Genomic DNA, 24,728 nt, shown 5'->3' with positions numbered 1-24,728 from the left:
ATTGCTCATTGTCATACTTGAAAACGAGAGAAATCTCAATGTATCCTTCCTAGTAAAATATTTTATAAATAAATAAATAAATATTAGGGCTAGAAATACTAACAGAGACACTCTCCTCTATCAAAATAGACTCAAGGACAATACTAGACGGATAAGGTTTATAACAACATACAACAACCAATGGAGAAATTTAAGAGAAACATTGGAAACAAATTGGTATATTTTGCACCTGGATGATAAGGTAAAAGACGGTGGGAGATTCCCCCCTGCTTACAGCAAAAAGAGCACCACATTTAAAAAATAAAATTGTAAGGAGTAAATTTGAAAAAAGCCCCTCATCAGCTGATTGGCTTAGAAAGAATAGGGGGATAAAAGTAAGCTTTCCATGTGGGAAGTGTGTATATTGTCCATACATGGAGAAAAGCCATAGGTTCTCTGGGAATTGTGCAAAAGAATTTGATGTAAAATATTTTTTCAACTGTGATTCAGTGGGAGTAATATATATTTTACACTGCGGATGCCCCTGATTCTATGTAGGAAAAACAAAGCGTGTTCTTAAAGACAGGATCCAAGAACATAGAGATGATATTTATTATAAGAGAGATACTAATATAGCTAGATGCTTTCTAAAGTGCCATGCTGGGATCCAGGTTCAATGAAATTTGTAGCCATAGTTAAGGAGGATCCAAATAATAGAGGAGGCGATATAGATAAAATACTCCTACAAAAAGAAGCAAAATTAATTTTTGTGTTGAAAAAGTTTCTGTTAGGCTTAAATGAAAAGTCTGACTATGCATGTTTTCTCTAAAAGGTTAAGTCAGACGGATAACCCTAGTGTGATATATATCCTTGAAAGATTGAGGTCGTAAGTTAAATAAGTAGTAGGTATGGTTTCTGAATAAGTGTATGCCGTTTCAATAAAAGAGAACTCTGTAAATAGATATATTGTAAGACAAATGTATATAATTGATATGAGTAATTTCCCTTTAAGAGCCACAGGTATTTTCACAAAGTAATTTGGGCTACATGAGGTTAAAAAGGCTGTTTGGATCCAAGGTAATCATAGCCCTGACGAAGCCCCAACAGGAAAGTTGCCTGGAGGGTGAAACACATATGTTGTTGGCTTAATGCTTTTACTTGTCGTAGTTTAAAGAAGACTGTGATTTAAAAGCTATCCATGTTATCCTCTGGACATTCACAGGTTTAAGGTGTCAAACAATATCTATTCACTAACTGCGTATGGTAACATGTGTGAAAGCTGTGGAAATGGAGATTTAGCCAGTCTTGGCTCGAAAGGGGAAAATCTTAAATCCCTATGCACTGAAGGAGGAATGCAATGCTTAAGGTGTGCGATCATCTTTTTAACCGAATGCAATAATTGTAATGGGCTATGCGAATAGCTGTCCTGGTTCATAAAGATCTCTCACTGGAGAGGGACGTGCAGTGACGCTGAAGGAAGAGGGCTTACTTAACGCTGCCAAGCTACTCATTTGTATACAAGCTCTCCGGAAAGAGGGTCCCAGGAGGGGATTGGAAGCTGCTCTGTTTGTAAGGTCACGTAAGCATTCCATGTATTTGCATTGCATTAAAGACTAACACACCGGTCCGGTCAGACCTTGTGTGCGGAGATAGCAGCGATCATTTACCGGAAAGATAACTCTGGACAGTAGTCTACTTGACTTTACCTGTGTGCTTACACAGCAAATCTTTTGTTACCGCCTATGTTTTAAAAGGCTGATTAGCCTCAGATGTTTATGCAACAATTTATTTTGTTTGCTGACTTACCTATGAATGCTATATTTCCTTATCATTGTTGCTAATACCTCAGCATTATCTAGATTATTTAGACAATAATGTTTTTAGGAATATGATGTATATGGATACTTTTATTTGTTTCTTTTTGTTGATGTGTCACATGGAAATTCTTCATTTGTAGAAGATTATTAAACAAATGTGTATTAAAATTTAAAAGAGTGCTGAATTCCCTTTCTTTTTAAGAGAATATAGTTATCCTCTTTTTCTTATTATTTATAGTCAAAATAATTCAAATTAAAGGGTCTGCATCACTACCTTTCAAAAGGCTTATAACACATACCAGGCTTTCTCAGAATTTTTCTCTCTCTGTTTATTAAATTATATATATATATTTATATGTATATATTTTTATATATATAAATTAAAATAACTTTTTCTGCTACATGAAGATCATTGGAATGTGAAATATGTATAACTACCTTCAGGTTAAGCGATGTAGGTCTAATGTGGTGATCGATAAGTGCTAGTTTTTGCGCAGTTGTGAATAATTTAACACAGTTGTGATATCCGAAGCCCATCTGTTAGCGGTGTTTGCGCAAGGGAAGAAATTATTTAGCCCGCCACTTGTAATCTGGCCCATATAATTTTAAGAGTATTTTTTACATTACAAACTGCTTTATAGGAATTCTCTTAACCGTAGTACCAACAGTTGTCGCTTGTCCTCGTTTCCATCAGAAGTAACATCTACCAGTGGCGGCTCATGGGTTATTCAAATGGGGGTTCACGGACCAGTTATGTAAAATAGTTTTATATATATATATATTGTAAAAACAGTGAAATGTTCAGGGAATCTTTGAACTGCTAAAGTATGGACACTCCTTTTACTCTTTGAGAAAAGTGAACTATATATATATATATTTAAATAATAAATAAAAAAACACACACACTATATATATATATTCATACACACACACACACAATTCTGTTGATGAAAAAGCATGCCTGCAGATACACCATAACTGATTACATCTGTAGAAGGGGGACATGATAGGTGGGCTGGTAAAACTGCATAGGAACTTGTAACTGTACATCTGAACCACTGAAGCAAAATTGAACTCTATCAGTGTTTCCCTCCAGCTCAGCTTTCTGACACTGCTGTCAGTTTACTCTGTGCCTCTTGCAGCTATGTGAGGCATTCCTGTAGATTTACACGTATAACTAGTACATTTGAAAGTATACTCAATACTAACATCAGCAGCTCCCAGTCTCAGACAGATGACAACTATAGAAGCATTTGTGATGACACTACTGATTGAGTTACTGTTTACATTACGATTCCTGTGTTCATCTTTTGAAGATCCTCATTTAATCAGACCAGCAATGCAGATTCTCTTGCTCTCAAGCACTATAACATTTTAATCATGCTGATGATATTCTATGCAATACCCCAATCACATTGGAATTCAGAGATAGCATTGCACTTTGTATACTATTACCCCAACTGGACATCTAACGGGACACTTCAGAATCAACTTCTTGCATACACTAAACACTATGCATCTAGTAGAAGAAGCCATATTACAATAACCCAGACACAATTAAAGTATACAGCAAGCCCAATGGGAGTGAGGTTCCACATGTGTGTCCCCTACATGTGCACAGAGAAATGATACTGTCCGCAAACTGATAATGTGCCTCTTGCACCCTTGCCTTACTGGAGCAGCTGCAGGTTATGTGCTTTCAGGCTGGGGAGGAGCTGTAGTGCAAATAAGATCCTGCCCGCCTCTATGAAGCAATGTTGTGACCATGCATGTCACTATCTGTTTAAAGTCATCTCTCTTACTGTGCATCACTCAGTCAGAACAATTTATAGCCATTTACATAACTTACCTCAGCCACCCCACGCATCAATTCATTTTAAGGTGTCAGTATCCACATTTTGCTCTAATTTTAGTATGATCTGAGAGCAAGTGAGAAGGAAGCAGTGCGGAAACAGACATGGGAGGGAGAGAGGAGGAGGAAAAAAAAAGGAAACTTTTAAAAAAGTGCTCCACCTGCTGCCCGCCCATAGAAATGGCCCAACTCGCACACTGAAAATTGTGTGATTAGCAAAGGTATAGGCTCTGTTATGGGAAGTGCAGAAGGCACTTAGAAAAAAAATGCAAAAGGCTATGGCAGGCTATACCTCTCTATCGCACGTGCAGTAAAAAAAAGGGATTTTTTTTATTTTATTAAACTGGATAGTCTAGACTGGAACATTTTTTGTCTGAATAATGATAATTATTTCAATAAGGGGGCTATTGGAGAAATTATATTTATTCAGCCAAAAAATATTCAGGGGTTCATGTACAGTTGTGCTCCTATGGAGGAGCCTCCACTGAATCTACTATTCATCTGCTAAAATGGATTACATATCATTTAACCAAATCTACACTCAGACATATATTTGTACTCCTAGCTTTGAGAAATAATCCATTCACCTTGTATCTGTCCCTCAAGCGCAAGGTATATAATGCTTTGTGTAAATAATGCTTGACATTTCTTGTTGTGTTTCAAGACAGACCTGGGCAGTGTCCAGAGTGTTCAAAAAGTGGAACCCAGTGTCCTGATAGCTGCACATCTGATAGCGAGTGCGCTCAAGGCTTGAAGTGCTGCTTCAATGAATGTGGACTGACATGTGTGCCGCCACCTGGAGGTAAGGAGACAAACATAAACAAAATAATACTAAAATAGAGGCTTTATGTTCCAGTGTGATCCAGTTCCAGTGCTGAAAAACACAGTCATTTATATTTTATAGAGGGTAGCACTGGATCTTGTTTAAATTAAAACCTGCCTACCTTGAATATGAATTTTAGTAAACACTGATATGTACAGTTTATATAAATCATAAGAACTAGCTCAATACACTTTAGTATTTGAAAACACTTTTTCCCTAACTTTTTCAAATAAAAATAATAAAAAAATATTACAGTCCCATAGGAACATGGCAAAAAAAGTGATGGTAAACTTTTCCCTTTGTATAAACAGATCCATAATGTTAGCGCTATGTTAGAGTTTAATTTATCAGTTGTAACGTAGATGTGCTTTAACTTAATCTTTAATGTAGTGCTGGAATTAAAAATTTTAAAAATATTCAACGCTCCGTCCGCCCACTTCAAAAGGAATTTTTTTGTGAGCTAAGTGTTTGAATTGTTCTCCAGTTGGCGCTCTAGCCGTACGGCACTCACACTTTTTTTTGTAGCTAGAGTGTCAATTGCAGAACAGTTCAAACTGTTAGGTCACAAAAAACATTTACTTTTTAGGGGGCAGCTGGAGCGTGGGGGTATTTGAAATTCCACGCTACATTAAAAACTATGTTTAAGTGCATCTTTATTACAACTGATGAATTAAACTCCATCTAAAATATCACTAACATTCCGGATCTGTTTATAAAAAGGGGATGTTTACCATCACTTTAAGGGAGTGCAATCAATAGTGCAGGGCGCGTTATCTTATGTGCAACCTTGTACAATGAATAACACACAGTCTGGTATTATAAACTTCCCAAATCATAACTTACAATGTAATATTTCTTTCAGAAACTCCTGGATTTTGCCCAGCTCCTACCAGTCCCTTCATTGGCATCTGTTTTATGCCTTGTGAGTCTTGTCCCGAGGGACAGAAGTGTTGTCCTTACAATTGCAGGGATGAATGTGTAACTACTGTTACTGGTGAGTTGTAAACAAAACAAAGCAGTTATGTAAAGATCATGGTTATAAAGAGAAGGGGAAGGGGAATTTATCTGGAATTAATGTAAAGCACAATAAAGAAGACAAATGCTAGTGTGTGATCTGACATTTTAAATTAATTTAAAGGGATATAAAGGTGAACTATGAAATGTCCATGGATGCATTTTGGTTTTAAATAGAAACATTTTTGCAATATACTTCCATTAACAAAAATGCTTCTAGTAAACGTTATTACGGTTCCAGTGGCATACTTACATATGCTACATGTGACTAGAGGGTCAGAAGTCAATCACTATGCCTGCTCAGATTGCTAGCAGTGGTGTGTTGTGTGTCTCCTAAAACTTAATTTGTGCCATACAAGCCACTGCTTAGACTGACCCTGATATTCAAATATTCTAAAGCTTGGAGAGAAATCGCAGTTCAAACTTCACAAAGATTGAACTCACTGAATTTCAAAAGAAAAAGGGCAGAACATTCCAGCACTGTGAGATCTCTCTCGTTTATGTATGTTAAAGGGACACAACACCCACATTTTTTCTTTCATGACTCAGATAGAGCATTCAATTTTAAGCAACTTTCTAATTTACTCCTAGGATAAATGTTTCTTCGTTCTACATTTAGCCACCAATCAGTAGGCGCTGAACAAAAAATGGGCCGGCTCCTATGCTTACATTCCTGCTTTGTCAAATAAAGATAGCAGTAAGTTAGAAAGTTGCTTAAAATTGCATACTCTATCTACATCATGAAAGCAACATTTTGGGTTTTGGGTCCCTTTAAGTAGAGACAAGCCCAGTGCAACATAGAGCTGCATGATATGAGATTATTATACATTTCAGATTGGGCCCTTTAAGTATTATTGCATTTAAACTTTGCACTTTCTCATTTGTATTTTAATACATTTAAATTTTGATTTAGCAGTGATTTTACACATTCTGATTATGCTTTGAAAGTTTCTCTGTTACTTTAATAACTTAGGATCAGACTTTGTATATTTTTGTGTACAAATAACATTGCACTTTATATTTTCTCCATTGTAAACTGACAGTTTCAGAAGGTGGGAGGGACGGGGCAGTTCCCTGAGCTGAACAGGGGAGTTCCCAGGGTATATGTGAAGATCTCTCACAAGTCTTGTGGAATTTTGTAAGCATTTTAAACAAGATAATTTCCCTGAATCATCTCGCAAGCTGTATGCATGGGAAGTTTGCTCAAAATTTACCATACATTTATTTTAACTAAAAGAAAAGTAACATACACTAAAATATATACAAAGGCAAGTTAAATTGTAGTGAAAAATTTTCAGTTTAATTTGGAATTGATGCAAATGGAACCTTTATTTCAGTCCCAGGGGTTCTCCGGTTACCTTCTCTCTTTCATGTGAAATTTTGTATCCCAGAGAGCTTAATTACTTTCTATGGAAAGCATCTCTAATCTCTGTAGGATTTCCAGGTTTCTCCCCTTATTTTAAAAAATTTGGTAAGTTATGCCCCTGTGAAGTCAGCACTATAATCTCTCTCCATACTAGAGAATGTTTGATTATCTGGCCTATAGAAAGTAATGATGCTCTCTGGGAAACTGAAGCTGACAGTTTTTTAGTTTTAATTTAAATAGAAGACATGCAAAGTGCAATCTAATTTGTAATATATATATATATATATATATATATATATATATATATATATATATATATATAGTATAAGCATAATAACACAGAAACGGTGGAAGCATAATCAGAATTTGTAAAATCACAATCCTAAACACAAATTTAAATAAAAGTAGAAAAGTAATAAAATGTCATCTGAAGTGTAATGTGATATAAAATAGAAAACACAAAGGGGTTGATCCGATAAAAATCGTCGCCCGCTAAAGCTGGCAACGCCAATATTTGCGCGGGTTTGGTATCCTATATACAGCGTAACCTAGAAGTTACGCGCGTATATTTCTGCCGTCGCCCGTAGTTTTTTGGGCCATAGGCAGGTATACCAAACCCGCGCAGTTTGGTATCCAATATACAGCGTAAGGACTTACGTGGCGAAAATGGAGAAATCTTACTCTATTTTCACCTCGCCACAAAAAGCAGCCGTAAGAAGCCTTACGCTGACTATTGGAGCCCCGTAACTCCCTAAACTGGCTGCTAAATAAACCTAACACCTAACGCATGCGCAATGTCTATCTACCTGTCAACCGCGATCTGCTAAATAAAACCTAACACCTAACGCATGCGCAATGTCTATCTCCCTGTCAACCGCAATCTGCTAAATAAAACCTAATACCTAACGCATGCGCAATGACTATCTCCCTGTCAACCGCGATCTGCTAAATAAAACGTAACACCTAACGCATGCGCAATGTCTATCTCCCTGTCAACCGCGATCCCCCGCCGCAATCCCTAATAAAGTATTTAACCCCTAAACCGCCGCCATCTACATAAACTAACCCCCTACTGTGAGCCCCTAAAACCGCCACCATCTAACTGATCTATCCACTACTGTGAACCCCTAAAACCGCCACCATCTAACTGATCTATCCCCTAATGTGAACCCCTAAAACCGCCACCATCTAACTGATCTATCCCCTAATGTGAACCCCTTACACCGCCGCCATCTACCTTATCTATCCCCTAATCTGGCCCCTTACACCGCCGCCACCTATATAAAAATTATTAACCCCATAATCTAATCCCCCTATACCACCGCCAGCTATATTAATATTATTAACCCCTAATCTAATCCCCCTAAAATAATTATCTATTACCAGCCCTTAAAAGGGCCTTTTGCGGGGCTTTGCCCCAAAGTAAACAGCTCTTTTGCCCTATAACCTGCCCTCCCTACACCGCCGCCACCTATATTAATGGTATTAACCCCTAATGTAAGCCCCTTACACCGCCGCCATCTATATTAAAATTATTAACCCCTAATTTAATCTACCTACCCCACCGCCAGCTATATTATCTATATTAACACTAAGTATATTATAGTTAATATAGTTATTACATTATATATATTAACTATATTAACCCTAATTATATTAGGGTTAATATAGTTAATATAGTTACTATAGTATTTATATTAACTATATTAACTCTATCTAACCCTAACACCCCTAACTAAATTCTTATTAAATAAATCTAATTCAAATTATAAACTATTATATTATAATTACATTGTAGCTATGTTAGGGTTTATATTTATTTTACAGGTAAATTGTTAATTACTTTAACTAGGTATAATAGCTATTAAATAGTTATGAACTATTTAATAGCTACCTAGTTAAAATAATTACCCAATTACCTGTAAAATAAATCCTAACCTAAGTTACAAATACACCTACACTATCAATAAATTAAATAAACTACAAATATCTATCTAAAAATACAATTAAATAAACTAAACTAAATTACAAAAAAAAAACACTAAATTACAAAAAATAAAAAAAAGATTACAAGATTTTTAAGCTAATTACACCTATTCTAAGCCCCCTAATAAAATAATAAAGCCCCCCAAAATAAAAAAAATTCCCTAACCTATTCTAAATTATAAAAAGTTCAAAGCTCTTTTACCTTACCAGCCCTTAAAAGGGCCTTTTGTCGGGGCATGCCCCCAAAAAAACTGCTCTTTTGCCTGAAAAAAAACCCACAATACCACCCCCCAACATTACAACCCACCACCCACATACCCCTAATCTAACCCAAACCCCCCTTAAATAAACCTAACACTACCCCCCTGAAGATCTCCCTACCTTATCTTCACCACGCCAGGCCGAACTCCTCATCCGATCCGGGCGATGTCTATCCAAGCGGCAAAGAAGAGGTCTTCATCCCAGCGATGTCTTTATCCAAGCGGCAGCAAAGTCTTCTTCCATCGGGCAGCATCTTCCATCAAGCGGCATCTTGAATCTTCTCTCCACCGACGCGGAGCATCCATCCCGGCCGACGACTGAACGACGAATGAGGTACCTTTAAATGACGTCATCCAAGATGGCGTCCGTCGAATTCCGATTGGCTGATAGGATTCTATCAGCCAATCGGAATTAAGGTAGAAAAATCTGATTGGCTGATTGAATCAGCCAATCAGATTCAAGTTCAATCCGATTGGCTGAACCAATCAGCCAATCAGATTGAGCTTGCGTTCTATTGGCTGTTCCGTGTTTTTTTTTTCAGGCAAAAGAGCAGTTTTCTTTGGGGCATGCCCCCACAAAAGGCCCTTTTAAGGGCTGGTAAGGTAAAAGAGCTTTGAACTTTTTTTAATTTAGAATATGGTAGGGAATTTTTTTTATTTTGGGGGGCTTTATTATTTTATAAGGGGGCTTAGAATAGGTGTAATTAGCTTAAAAATCTTTTTTTTTATTTTTTGTAATTTAGTGTTTGTTTTTTTTTCTAATTTAGTTTAGTTTAATTGTATTTTTAGATAGATATTTGTAGTTTATTTAATTTATTGATAGTGTAGGTGTATTTGTAACTTAGGTTAGGATTTATTTTACAGGTAATTGGGTAATTATTTTAACTAGGTAGCTATTAAATAGTTCATAACTATTTAATAGCTATTATACCTAGTTAAAATAATTAACAATTTACCTGTAAAATAAATATAAACCCTAACATAGCTACAATGTAATTATTAATTATATTGTAGCTATCTTAGGGTTTATTTTATAGGTAAGTATTTAGATTTAAATAGGAATATTTTAATTAATAATATTAATATTAGATTTATCTTAATAAGAGTTTAGTTAGGATGTTAGAGTTAGATAGGGTTATTATACTTATTATATATATATATTTTAATAACGATATTAACTATATTAACCCTAATATAATTAGGGTTAATATAGTTAATATATATAATATAATAACTATATTAACTATATTAACCCTAATATAATTAGGGTTAATATAGTTAATATAGCTGGCGGCTGTGTAGGGGTATTAGATTAGGGGTTAATACATTTATTATAGGTGGCCGCGGTGTAGGGGGATGTAGATTGTAGGCAAAAGATCAGTTTACTTTGTGACAAAGCCCCGCCAAAAGCCCTTTTAAGGGCTGGCAAAAGAGCTGAATTCTTTGGGGCATGCCCCGCAAAAAGCCCTTTTAAGGGCTGGCAAAAGAGCTGTTACTTTGGGGCAATGCCACGCAAAAAGCCCTTTTCAGGGCTATTTGTAGGGTTAGACTTAGGTTTAGTGGTAGGGATAGTTTAGTATTTTAGGGGTTAAATAATTTAATATAGATGGCGGCGGGGTAGGGGGATTAGATTAGGGGTTAATAATTTTAAAATAGATAGCGGCGGGGTAGGGGCTCACTTTAGGGGGTTATAGGTTTAATATAGCTGGCGGCGGTTTAGGGGTTAATAACTTTATTAGGTAGCGGCGGGCTCCGGGAGCGGCGGTTTAGGGGTTAATACATATTTTATTATTAGGATAGTGAGGGGGGATAGCGGATAGAGGGTTAGACGTGTTGGGCTATGTTAGGGAGGCGTGTTAGACAGTGCGGGTGATTTAGACTTTAGTCAGGTTTTGTAGGCGCCAGCAGTTTCTAACGTGCCGTAAGTCACTGGCGACGCCAGAAATTTGTACTTGCGCAGATTTCTGGACATCACTGGTTTTTCCGACTTACGGCACGTTAGCATCTGACGGCGCCGTATATGGGATAGCTCGAGTTGCGAGCTGAAACTGCGGGCGACGCGGGTTCCCTCGCTTGCGCCGCAAGCTACGTCATATATCGGATCGCGCCCAAAGTGTAAATGCAGCAGAACTGTCATGTTATGCAGTGCTATATTGCACTGGGCTTGTCTCTCCTTCACATACAGAAATGCACGGAACGCTACTTGGAGAAGTAAAGCAAAATTTGCCTTTTGAAATGTTCACTAGGGATCTTGCAGCGCTGGACGATCAGTTTAGAATATCTCACCTGAGTGGAGAGGTTTTGAATAGCAGGGCCTCTTTGAAAAGGTGTAGTGTTTTAATACTGGTGCAGTGGTACTCACAGCATATGTGCGTATGCTGCTAGGGAAAAAAAACAGTAACAAGTTTTACTAGAAGCATTTTTGCTAATTGAAGTATATGGCAAAATGCTTCTATTTAAAATTGAAATGCACCCATGCACATTTCAGTTTTGACCTTTATATCTCTTTAAACTGTAGCTATTTGTTTTATTTATTCATATACTACTCATACAAAAATATAATATTACCCATCTAAAGTAAATACATTTCCCTTTTATTTGCATAAATAATTGTACTCATAATAATGGAGTTTTAATATTTTTAGACCTTTGTGGTTTTATAGTAGCATATGCAAAAATACAAATGTAAATAGTTACACACTAAATTCCTATGTTTTACTCTATAAAATGTGTCCTACCATGTTGGGGAGTGGGTTGAGCAAGGTGCTCCTGGGGTGTGTTTGAAAATACACATATTGTACATTTATAAAAGAAATAAAGAGACAATTGCAAGTTGTCCTTAAATGACATGGAAGTCACAAATAAACATTCATGATTCAGATAGAGAAAATGCAGAAGTAAAATGGAAAGCTTTTTTTTTTGTACACTCTGTATATAATTGTTTATTGCATTAATACTATAAAGGAAGTTTAAAGGGACATTATACACCCAGAAAAAAAGGGCTATTTAAATAAAGCATTAAAAGAAGACAAGTATTATCAATTTGGCTGCTAAAGCCCCTAAAAATTATAATAAAGTTTGACGTCCTCTCACTTCATAAGAATACGTCTGTAATACCCAGTAGCTACAGAACAAGGCTTTTTCCCTCACTCCCTAAATAGTGTTTACAGACAGCCCTTCTGCTGGAGCAATCTGTGTAATGTTCTTTGAAGTACTATGTGCAAAGTCAGAAACAGCTATACACAGAAATAATTGCAGAAATTCCACTTCCCTCCCCCCCCCCCCTCCCGGTTGAGTAGAACCAGAAGCCGTTGCTGTACTTAGCTTGTCTGTACACTCCAACACCGATGTGATATATTAGCCCCTGCAAGCCCTATTCATTTATATATGCATATATATATATATATATATATATATATATATATGTGATGTCTGCTGATGCATTTTTTACTAATATATGTTATTGATACTATATGAGTATAGGCAGTTTTCTATAGTTTAAAGTCATAAGTATATTGTGAATTAATTCTGTGTAGAACCATGTATAGTATAGGTAATGTAATGTAAAGTAAAGGAATCCCATGAATATAACTGCCGTTCCTAGCCCCTAATCCTAATACCCCTAAACTGAAGTAAACCATGATCGCAAACCCTACACTAATAAAGATCTAAACCGCCACATATCCACCACAAGTTACTAACTATTATCCCCTATGCCGCCACATACCCATCACAAGTTACTTAACTATTAACCTCTATGCAGCCACATACCCACTGCAAGTAACTAACTTCTCATGAAATACTTGTACAATACCGCCCCCTGCGCATTCGCTGCCAATTGTGAAATCAACACAATATATCAGTGTTTACCAGTGATAAGGGCTGTGTGAATTTGGAGTTTGGATGTGGACAGTTGGCAATTCAGAGAGAGAGAGAAGAAAGTCAGGAGAGAATTCTGGACAAGGAGAATGAGGATGAATGGCCTGGTTAGGAGAGAGAGAGTGCATGGGGTAAAGCTGGCCCTGAGATGTCATGGAAAGTGTGGTCAGTTGGTGATAGCTGTTGGCCAGCTTGGAGAGAGGGAGAGAGTGGGAGCCCCCAGACAATAAATAGGTATAGACAGGGCCCCTATGGTCACACATCAGAGGGTTTTACTTTATGGATTGAGGGACGTGGAAGTAACAGAAAGATATCACTTATTATATGAAAGTCTCCTTGAGCTATACAACCTCATCAAGAATTAGACAGAAGAAAAAGACGATGATGCTTACCAATTATGGGGGTCCATGTATGGGAGCAACGTTGTCTTCAGCGACAACACCGGTCTGTGTAATCCAGCCTGTAGCGCCTGGAGCCCTGGTAGACACGCCTCCGTCAAGGGCGTGCAATCGATCCACGTAAAAGAAAAGCACTCCCGGGCATCACAGGTATGTAAGCTTGACCAGGATATCAGCACATCCGAAAAGCAGCCTTCCACATATCAGAAATACTCACAAAGACACCATCAACTTAAGATGTAAAAACAGCGCTCTTTATTGGGATATAATAAAAACAAAAAGGAGCCTCAGCCCCATATATGCACAGAATGGGTCACAGCAAAAAGATTGCCTAATGTCCTGGGTGCCATATGTTGCACCCAGGTGGCACTCAGGCCACCCCAAGGTCAAGAGGCCATATCTACAAGAAAATCAGGCAATTTCACTATATCAATGTGCAAGTTGCTTGTTTGTGACCATTCCATTCATATACAGAGTGTCAATTTATAATTCCGGGAATCATTCATGACTTATATATCTTGTGGCTCTTTGAAAGGTTTTGAGAATGGAGAGTTTCCTAATGGATGTTTAAGTAAATATTATAACAGATCTCTGCATGCTAACATTTGCTCTACCCACAACTTTCAAGCATTCTATCACCTTTTTGGCTTTATCACAACCTGTCACCTTCAGCCATCACCTGCATATTATATTGCATGCATGCTGACCAACACCCTCCCACCACAGCCTTAGCAACTTACTTGCACATGGTCTAATGCTCACATGCGGGATTCAACCAATGGTTGACCATTGCATCCAAATTGATGTCTGGAAAACAAATTCCTCCAGCACCCCTTTGTCATATGTACTCACATGCTTGTCCTCACTCCTATGTGACACAGGATTTGGGTGTAGATACGGGTTGCACATGCCCATCACCTACAATCCTAGTCCAGCAGAGGTAGCCTATAACGAAGCCCACTAGAGGTGCCAATTGAGTGCATCTATGGAATTTGGGTGTAAATCACTCCTGTGAAACCTCACACTATTCCCTCCCCAAAAGGTCAGCAAGATCATTGTGGCATTCTGCTGCTTGCACAATGTGGCACATTGCAATGTCCTTTTGGACAGGATTGTTGAGGAGGAGTCTGAGCCTCTTAATGGGGGTGTGGAAATTCCAGGGGACAGACAGTTTCAAGGTACATTTCAACACCTTGAGAATTTACATTAACTTTATTTTCTTAATAGAAATTTTTTTTATTTGACATAATTCTGCTTACATAATCACATATGCATGTGTATTACAACTGATAAGAAAATAAGCGAAACTATGAAATATACTATGAAATATACAAAAACCTTTAGAAGAAGTTATTAAATGACATGATTTTGAACTTCACACAAAAAAGTGTGTTTTATTAGCACATAAATAAATTTTATTATTATTATGGGTTATTTGTAGCGCGCCAACAGATTCCGCAGCGCTGATTTTTTTATTGTTGCACACATATTTATTTTTATGGCTGCCAAATACATCACAGAATACAAATATATAAAGTGATTTTAAATTCACAAACAAAAGCGTGCTTTAAAAACACACATCATTATTTTTATTGTTGCTAAAGTGATTTTGAACGTCACAAACAAATGTGTTTAAATACACACAATACATTTAAAAAAAAAAAAAGATTATATATTATAATAGGTTTTTATTGCCTAAAAGTTTAGGAAACCATCATAAAGAAATGTATTTTAAAACACTACAGAATAAAAATTAGATATCCTTTAACTATGCCTTGGTAAACATAAACATTTAACATTAAAATATTAACATTTGTTAAATTGATATTATGATGAACTATTTCCATGGTGTAATTTCTTTCAACAAGTAATGTTGTCAATATCTTTACATCAAAACTACGTTTTTAACTTCTGCCAAGGTTATACACGTAGTTACAATGGTATTTGTGCAATTGTTGCTGTTGAATGTATCAAAAACATAATTCACTTAGGAGCAGCAGTTTTATGTGACCGAAATCAGTAAAATGCCTATGTGTATAACACATTGGCAAGGGTTAAAGGGAAAGTTTACTGTAACACTGGTTTCTCCTTAATGTCTGAAGATAAATGGAAATAAAGAAGGCGCCTCCTAGTGGAATATGTTTCCACAGCGTGAATACAGTGTGTAAGTGATACAATTATATTCACAAACAAAGCAGCACCAAATGTGCTTATTGGAGCCTGCTGGGATCGCTCAGTGTCCCAGTTCACTGATCACAGGTGCGGTGTCAGCTGCTCCCTGTTGATCCACTGGTCCTCAATCAGGAAAATCGATGTGAGAGTGAAGCAGTTTTTAAAATTTTAAAACAAAATGTATTAAAATCCATAAAAACAAAAGAGCTTTGATATTGAGTGTAGCTCTTTACAAACAGATTTGCAACATGTTAGATAAATATGCAATATATGAAAAAGACAAAGAAAATGCATTGCATAAAGACATATATTCACAAGCCACTTTATTAGGTACACCTTGCTAGTACCGGGTTGGTCCCACTTTTTCCTTCAGAACTGCCTTAATTCTTAGTGACATGGATTCAACAAGGTGTTGAAAATATTCATCAGAGATGTTGCTGCAGCATTGTCGGCTGCACATCCATGATGTGAATCTCCGGTTTCACCGCATCTCAAAGGTGCTCTATTAAATTGAGATCTGGTGACTATGGAGGCCATTGGAGTACAGTGAACTCATTGCCATGTTCAAGAAACTAGTTTGAGATGATTTGAGCTTTGTGACATGGTGCATTATCCTGCTGGAAGTAGACATCAGAAGATGACAACATAGACATGGTTAGAAACAAAACTCAGATAGGCGGTGGCATTTAAATGATGCTCAATTGGTACTAAGGGGCCCAAAGTGTGCCAAGAAAATATCCCCCACACCATTACACCACCACTCCCAGCCTGAACCATTGATACAGGGCAGGATGGATCCATGCTTTCATGTTATTTACGCCAATTTCTGACCCTACCATCTGAATGTCGCAGCTGAAATCGAGACTCATCAGACTAGGCAACGTTTTTTCCAATCTTCTATTGTCCAATTTTAGTGAGCCTGTGCGTATTGTAGCCTCAGTTTCCTGTTCTTAGCTGACAGTAGTGGCACCCGGTGTGGTCTTCAGCAGCTGTAGCCCCTCTGCTTCAAGGTTAGACATGTTGTGCATTTAGAGATGGTATTCTGCATACCTTGATTGTAATGAGCGGTTATTTGAGTTACTGTTGCCTTTCTATCATTTCGACCCAGTCTGCCCATTCTCCTCTGACCTCTGACATCAACAAGGCATTGTCATCCACACAACTGCCGCTCAATTGATATTTTCTCTTTTTTTGACCATTTTCTGTAAACCCTAGAGATGGTTGTGCTTGAAAATCCCAGTAGATCAGCAGTTTTTAAATACTCAGACCAGCCCGTCTGGCACCAACAACCATGCCACATTTAAAGTCATTTAAATCCCCTTTCTTCCCCATTCTGATGCTCAGTTTGAACTTCAGCACGTCATCTAGATGCCTAAATGCATTGAATTGCTGCCATGGGATTGGCTGATTAGCCATTTATGTTACCAAACAATTGAACTGGTGTACCTAATAAACACCTAGATTACAAGTTTTGCATTCGTGTTTTGACGCTGAAAAAAATGGCCATTTCAGCGTTAAAACAGTAATGCAACCATTACGAGTCTTATCGGTATAGCTGTACCGCAAGCATTTTAGCCTGTAACGAATGTCAGTCCCGCACTCAAAAAAATTACGTTTTTGTGTGGGATTTCCATAGCGCTAGTATTACAAGTTTTGTGGTGAAGCTAAAAAGCTTGCGGCATCTTTTATCTTCATCCCGGCGGCGTCTTCTATCTTCATCCCGGTGGCGCGGAGCAGGTCCATCCTGAAGACATCCGGCGCAGAGCATCCTCTTGACTGATTTGAATAGCCAATAGAATTTCAGTAGCTCTCATCCTATTGGCTGATTTGAACAGCCAAGAGGATTTCAGTAGCTCTCATCCTATTGGCTGATTTGAATTTCAAAAATCAAATTAGCCAATAGGAATGCAAGGGACGCCATTTTGAAAAGGCTCCCTTGCATTGAAGATTCAGTATACGACGGCGACCATATAAAAAGGATGCTCCACGCCGGATGTCTTCAGGATGGACCTGCTCCGCGCCGCCTGGATTAAGATAGAAGATGCCGCCTGGGTGAAGATAGAAGACGGCACCTGGATGGATGAAGACCTCGCCGCCTGGATGAAGACTTCTTGCTGCCTGGATGTCCGGACTTTAAAAACTGTAAGTGGATCTTCTGGGGTTGGTGTTAGGTTTTTTAAATTTTTTGGGGTGGTTTTTTTTTTAGATTAGGGTTTGGGCTTTTCTTAAAAGAGCTGAATGCCCTTTTCAGGGCAAGAAAACGAGCTGAATGCCCTTTTAAGGGAAATGCCCATACAAATGCCCTTTTCAGGGCAATGGGTAGTTTAGGTTTTGTTAGAGATAGTTTTTTTATTTTTATTTTAGGGGGTTTGTTTGGGTGGTGGGTTTTACTGTTGGGGGTCTTTGTATTTTTTCAGGTAAAAGAGATGATTTCTTTAGGGAAATGCCCTATAAAAGGCCCTTTTAAAGGCTATTGGCAGTTTATTGTAGGCTAGGATTTTTTTTATTTTGGGTGGGCTTTTTATTTTTTATAGGGCTATTAGATTATGTGTAATTGTTTTTACTTTGGATAATTTCATTTTTTATTTTTTGTAATTGTGATTTTTTTTTGTTAGTAGTTATGTTTTTTTAATGTGTAATTTAATTTATTTAATTGATAGTTATTTTAATTTTAGTATAATAGTAATGTTAGTTTAATTTAAAGTTTAAACTTAGTTTTTTTTTAATTTCCCAGGTAAGTTTTTTTTTATTTTAAAATAGGGATCTTGTCATTTTAATTTAAAGTTAGGGGGTTGTTAGGTTTAGGGGTTAACAGTTTAATTTAGTTTTTTTGCGATGTGTAGGGCTGGCAGTTTAGGGGTTAAATAATAGGTTTATTTAGTGGCAGTGATGTGGGAGGCCAGAGGTTTAGGGGTTAATAACTTTATTTAGTGAAGGCGATATAGGGGTTAATAACTTTATTATAGTGTGGGTGATGTTGGGGTGCAGGGGAATAGGGGTTAATAACTTTATTATAGTGGCGGCGATGTCGGGGAGCGGCAGAATAGGGGTTAATAAATTTTATTTAAATGATTACACTTCCAACAGCTGCCTACTTTATAACAAGTAGTCGCATTAGTGGGCCTTAAACATGTTGTTTTATATATATATTGATACTTATGTCTTTTTTAAGACTGTGGTTTGGTAGAGGTATCCCTTTCTGTAGAATGGTGATCTAAAATACATATGGATATATAATAGGTAAGTATGGCATCTGTATATGTAATAGTTTTCACACATAGGGGCCGATTTATCAAGCTCCGTAAGGCTCGCCGGAAACGATCGGGTTGATTGACACCCCCTGCTAGCGGGGCGGCATTGCACAAATAGTTCACAAAAACTGCTGGTGCAATGATAAATGCCGACAGCATATGCTGTCGGCATTTATCGATGTGCAGCGGACATGATACGCTACATCGTATCATGTCTGCTCGCACTTTCATAAATATACCCCCTAGAACCATTAGTTTGGTTTTGTTCTCTGAAGTTACTCACAAAGGGCCAGTTTATGAGTGGAGCGCAAATGTTTGTGCGAGAGAGAGATAAGGGGTTTACCACTGGTATTACGAGTTGAAAGTAAACAAAATTGCAGGTTACACTAGAATTACCAGAGCTCTGGTTAACTGTTCTACAAATAAAAAGTATTTTAAAAAAATATTGCACAAAAAAGTTTTAAGGACTCAAAGATATGAGGTCTCAGGTGTTAGAAAAAAAAGGGCTTTAGCATATAGATACATACACATACATGTCTAAATATGTATATGTATGTATATACACTCACTGGCCACTTTATTAGGTGCACCTTGCTAGTACCGGGTTGGACCCGCTTTTGCCTTCAGAACTGCCTTAATTCTTCATGGCATAGATTCAACAAGGTGTTGGAAACATTCCAAAGAGATTCTGGTCCATATTGAGATGATAGCATCACGCAGTTGCTGCAGATTTGTCGGCTGCACATCCATGATGCAAATCTTCCGTTCCACCACATCCCAAAGGTGCTCTATTGGATTGAGATCTGGTGACTGTGGAGGACATTGGAGTACAGTGAACTCATTGTCATGTTCAAGAAGCCAGTTTGAGATGATTTGAGCTTTGTGACATGGTGCATTATCCTGCTGGAAGTAGCCATCAGAAGATAGGTACACTGTAGTCATAAAGGGATGGACATGGTCAGCAACAATACTCAGGTAGGCCATGGCATCCTCAGAGGAAGCGTTCATGAAACGCGCGTCAGGGGTCCGACAGGAGCAGCTATGTCTCTCCTGTTCATTTTTTAATCAGCTTACTCTTGTGGTTAATAACAATATAACAGAAATCATAGTGGTCAATAATACAGCCTCTAGTCTTTATTTACAATAGATTAAACATTAATACAGCCCTCGGATTGTAAGGGCTTAGTTTACTATAATATTTACCGGACAGAGGACTGTTAAATATTACCTATTATTCTCTCTATAATTGATTGCTATTTGCAAATCCACTGAGTTTAAGTGTTTTTAACTTTTAGCTTAATCTACAGTATGCATGTATGTTCCTAGTTGATTCTATTAAAGATTATATGTATGAGTGATATGGAACATTTTTAACATTTAGATAATCTCTGAAACAGCAGAGTTAACCTTCACTCAATATTTGTGGAACTGATTTTTCTTTTAAACTTTATTGTACTCTTTATTACAATTAGTTTAACTAGTTGTAAGTTTGCATTTATTTTAACTAGGTAGAATAGTTATTAAATAGTTATTAACTATTTAATAACTACCTAGCTAAAATAAATACAAATTGACCTGTAAAATAAAACCTAACCTAAGTTACAATAACACCTAACACTACACTGCAATTAAATAAATTAACTAAATTAAATACTATTAAATAAATTAAATTTAAATTAGCTAAATCACAAAAAAACAAAACACTAAATTACAGAAAATAAAAAACAAATGGCAGATCTTTAAACTAATTACACGTAATCTAATAGCCCTATCAAAATAAAAAAGCCCCCCCCAAAATAAAAAAACCCTAGCCTAAACTAAACTATCAATAGCCCTTAACAGGGCCTTTTGCGGGGCATTGCTCTTTTATGTGTAAAAAAAAAAATACAAACAACCCCCCCAACAGTAAAACCCACCACCCATACAACCAACCCCCTAAATAAAAGCCTAACTAAAAAAACCTAAGCTCCCCATTGCCCTGAAAAGGGCATTTGGATGGGCATTTCCCTTAAAAGGGCATTTAGATCTTTTGCAGGCCCAAAGCCCTAACCTAAAAAATAAACCCACCCAATACACCCTTAAAAAAATCCTAACACTAACCCCTGAAGATTCACTTACCGGGAGAAGTTCATCCAAGCGGCAAGATGTCCTCAATGAAGCCGGCAGAAATGGTCCTCCAGACAGGCAGAAGTCTTCATCCAGACGGCATATTCTATCTTCATCCTTCCGGTGAGGAGCGGGTCCATCTTCAAGACATCCGACGTGGAGCATCCTCTTCAAACGACGGCTTCTTCGTAATGAATATCTCTTTAAGTGACGTCATCCAAGATGGCGTCCCTTAGATTCCGATTGGCTGATAGAATTCTATCAGCCAATCAGAATTAAGGTAGAAAAAATCCTATTGGCTGATGCAATCAGCCGATAGGATTGAGCTGGCATTCTATTGGCTGTTCCAATCAGCCAATAGAATGCAAGCTCAATCCTATTGTCTGCCTGTCTGGAGGACCACTTCTGCCGGCTTCGTTGAGGACATCTTGCTGCTTGGATGAAGTCTTCTCCCGGTAAGTGAATCTTCGGGGGTTAGTGTTAGGATTTTTTTAAGGGTGTATTGGGTGGGTTTATTTTTTAGGTTAGGGCTTTGGGCCTGCAAAAGAGTTAAATGCCCTTTTCAGGGCAATGCCCATCCAAATGCCCTTTTCAGGGCAATGGGGAGCTTAGGTTTTTTTAGTTAGGCTTTTATTTGGGGGGTTGGTTGTGTGGGTGGTGGGTTTTACTGTTGGGGGGGTTGTTTGTTTGTTTGTTTTTTACAGGTAAAAGAGCTGATTACTTTGGGGCAATGCCCCGCAAAAGGCCCTTTTTAGGGCTATTGATAGTTTAGGCTAGGGTTTTTTTTATTTTGGGGGGGCTTTTTTATTTTGATAGGGCTCTTAGATTAGGTGCAATTAGTTTAAAGATCTGTAATTTGTTTTTTATTTTCTGTAATTTAGTGGGGTTTTTTGTGATTTAGCTAATTTAATTTATTTAATTGTATTTAATTTAGTTAATTTATTTAATTGTATTTAATTTAGTTAATTTATTTAATCGTAGTGTAGTGTTAGGTGTTATTGTAATTTAGGTTAGGTTTTATTTTACAGGTCAATTTGTATTTATTTTAGCTAGGTAGTTATTAAATAGTTAATAACTATTTAATAACTATTCTACCTAGTTAAAATAAATACAAACTTGCCTGTAAAATAAAAATAAACCCTAAGCTAGATACAATGTAACTATTAGTTATATTGTAGCTAGCTTAGGGTTTATTTTATAGGTAAGTATTTCATTTTAAATAGGAATAATTTAGTTAATGATAGAAATTTTATTTAGATTTATTTTAATTATATTTCAATTAGTGGGTGTTAGGGTTAGACTTATGTTTAGGGGTTAATACATTTAATATAGTGGCGGCGACGTTGGGGGCAGCAGATTAGGGATTAATAAATGTAGGTAGGTTGCGGCGATGTTAGGGGCAGCAGATTAGGGGTTAATAAATATAATGTAGGTGGCGGCGATGTTGAGGGCAGCAGATTAGGGGTTAATAAATGTAAGATTAGGGGTGTTTAGACTTGGGGTTCATGTTAGGGTGTTAGGTATAAACATAAAATGTGTTTCCCCATAGGAATCAATGGGGCTGTGTTACTGAGTTTTACGCTGCTTTTTTGCAGGTGTTAGACTTTTTCTCAGCCGGCTCTCCCCATTGATGTCTATGGGGAAATCATGCACAAGCACGTACGACCAGCTCACCCCTGATTTAAGCAGCGCTGGTACTGGAGTGCGGTATGGAGCACAAGTTTACTCTACGCTCACTTCTTGCCTTTTAACGCCGGGTTTAGAAAAACCTGTAATACCAGCGCTGCAGGTAAGTGAGCGGTTAGAAAAGACTGCTCGTTAGCACCGTATAGCTCCTAATGCAAAACTCGTAATCTTGCCGTTTATTTGAAAAAGAAGGCATCTAAGCTTTTTTTTGGTTCAGAACTGTGGACAGCACTTTTTTTTTTTTTTGGTGGATGAATTTATCCCCCAATCAGCAAGAACAACCCAGGTTGTTCACCAAAAATGGGCATCTAAACTAAAATTCTTGCATTTCAAATAAAGATACAAGAGAATGAAGAAAATGTGATAATAGGAATAAATTAGAAAGTTGCTTAAAATTGCATGATATATCTGAGTCATGAAGAAAAAATTTGGGTTCAGTGTCCCTTTAAGAAATTTGAAAAGGGTGTGAATAAGGTTTTATAGTTTTGATTGTTTGTTGTTCAGTTAAAATTCGTTCTCATGTACCGGTTCTTTTGTTGTGGATCAGCGTCCAGTAACGTTCATTGCAGAAAAATGGAGCTTGAATGTCTTGTGAGTTATCAGTATTGGCTGTGTTAGAATTGGTAACTTTGTAACAACATTGTTAACATAATAAAAAATATGGAAGCTGTTCCCATTTTTCTGATATGGATAAATTAAATTGGAAAGATTGTGCTTTCAGAAAAATGGGAACAACCTCTATATTTTTCTGTTAACAATGTTAAAATACGCTCGCGAGAAAACAATTCCGTGCTATGAGGCCTATATATCAAGCTCCGTATGGAGCTTGAAGGCCCGTGTTTCTGGTGAGTCTTCTGACTCGCCAGAAACAACAGTTATGAAGCAGCGGTCTAAAGACCGCTGCTGCATAACCCTGTCCGCCTGCTCTGATGAATACGATCAGGTTGATTGACACCTCTCTGCTGGCGGCCGATTGGCCTGAGTCAGCAGGGGGCGGAGTTGCACCAGCAGCTCTTGTGAGCTGCTGGTTCAATGCTGAATACGGAGAGCGTATTGCTCTCCGCATTCAGCGAGGTCTTGCGGACCTGATCCGCACTGTCAGATCAGGTCCGCAAGACCTATGATAAATAGGCCTCTATAGCTGTATCTGGTGAGCCAATTACTATATTTATATTTGTCTCTAATTGTTCTCACAGAAGACAGAGAGAAACTATTACAAACATTACTTTATAAACTAACTAAACTAAAACATTTACACTTCAGTTATATCTTCAATATACTGTAACAAATATAACATATTATTCTAAGGTTACTCTATGCTTTTAATTCATTATTATGTCTACCATGTATGTCCTGTTTAATATTCCTTTAATCTCAAAAAACATTTACACTCTTTTTCCTGTCACTAACAGTAGACTTATAGCCACCATGTAACCCTGTTGCTGGTTATACACCTCTGTTCTAGAATAAACCCCAGAATGCTGCTTTTTCTAGTTATTCTCTTAGTAGTCTGGTTCTATTGCATTTTTGCTGCCCATTGTCTTCCTTTAATTTTGTGATATTCAAGCACAATGCATTTCTCTAAGTCTAATACTCACAGAGTAGTATTCATGCTCAGTATTCCCCACTCCCTTCACTCTTTTTTCAGTCCTTGTATAAATTCTATTCCCTGAGTTGTTAAATGGGTGGGAACAGTGAGGGATGAAAACACTGCATTGTGTAGTGTATAAAAGAAGAATTACACTTTTAGCATTTTGTAAATGATTGCAGCCTTAACCTTTCTCTTGTTCTTCTTTCCACAGAAAAGGAAGGAACGTGCCCAGACGCTATAGTCTGCATAAGAGGGAGTTATACAACATGTGATGGTGATGCATCATGTCCTGAAGGAGAAAAATGCTGCTCATATAAATGCGGAAGGGCATGTGTTTCTGCAGTATAAGGTACAGTATTGTGGTTACTAAATCTAATTGATAATAACATGCACTGCTGTGTGTCTTGTCTAATCTACTACTGACAAGGGCGTGTTTAGGTTTTGTGCTGCCCTAGGCACTCAAAATTCTGCTGCAATTTAAGCTGCTACCATTCCACTTTGAGCATATTTGTATATACAGGTCTGCAGACTTTTTATCTATACAGTAG

General features: G+C 37.4%; 1 protein-coding gene across 1 annotated transcript in view; it reads left to right on the top strand.

The window, feature by feature from the left end:
- Window positions 1-24,728, top strand: part of LOC128640915 (WAP four-disulfide core domain protein 2) — a 68,280-nt gene that overhangs the window by 11,504 nt on the left and 32,048 nt on the right. The window contains exons 3-5 of the mRNA XM_053693366.1: window positions 4,313-4,450; window positions 5,334-5,465; window positions 24,392-24,529. Of these exons, the coding sequence (XP_053549341.1) occupies window positions 4,313-4,450; window positions 5,334-5,465; window positions 24,392-24,528 (407 nt within the window). The 3' untranslated portion in view covers window position 24,529. The remainder of the gene's footprint in view (window positions 1-4,312; window positions 4,451-5,333; window positions 5,466-24,391; window positions 24,530-24,728) is intronic.

Source organism: Bombina bombina, chromosome 1 (genome assembly GCF_027579735.1).
Source record: "Bombina bombina isolate aBomBom1 chromosome 1, aBomBom1.pri, whole genome shotgun sequence".
NCBI classification, from domain to species: Eukaryota; Metazoa; Chordata; class Amphibia; order Anura; family Bombinatoridae; genus Bombina; species Bombina bombina.
This window is presented reverse-complemented; position numbering and strand designations above follow the sequence as displayed.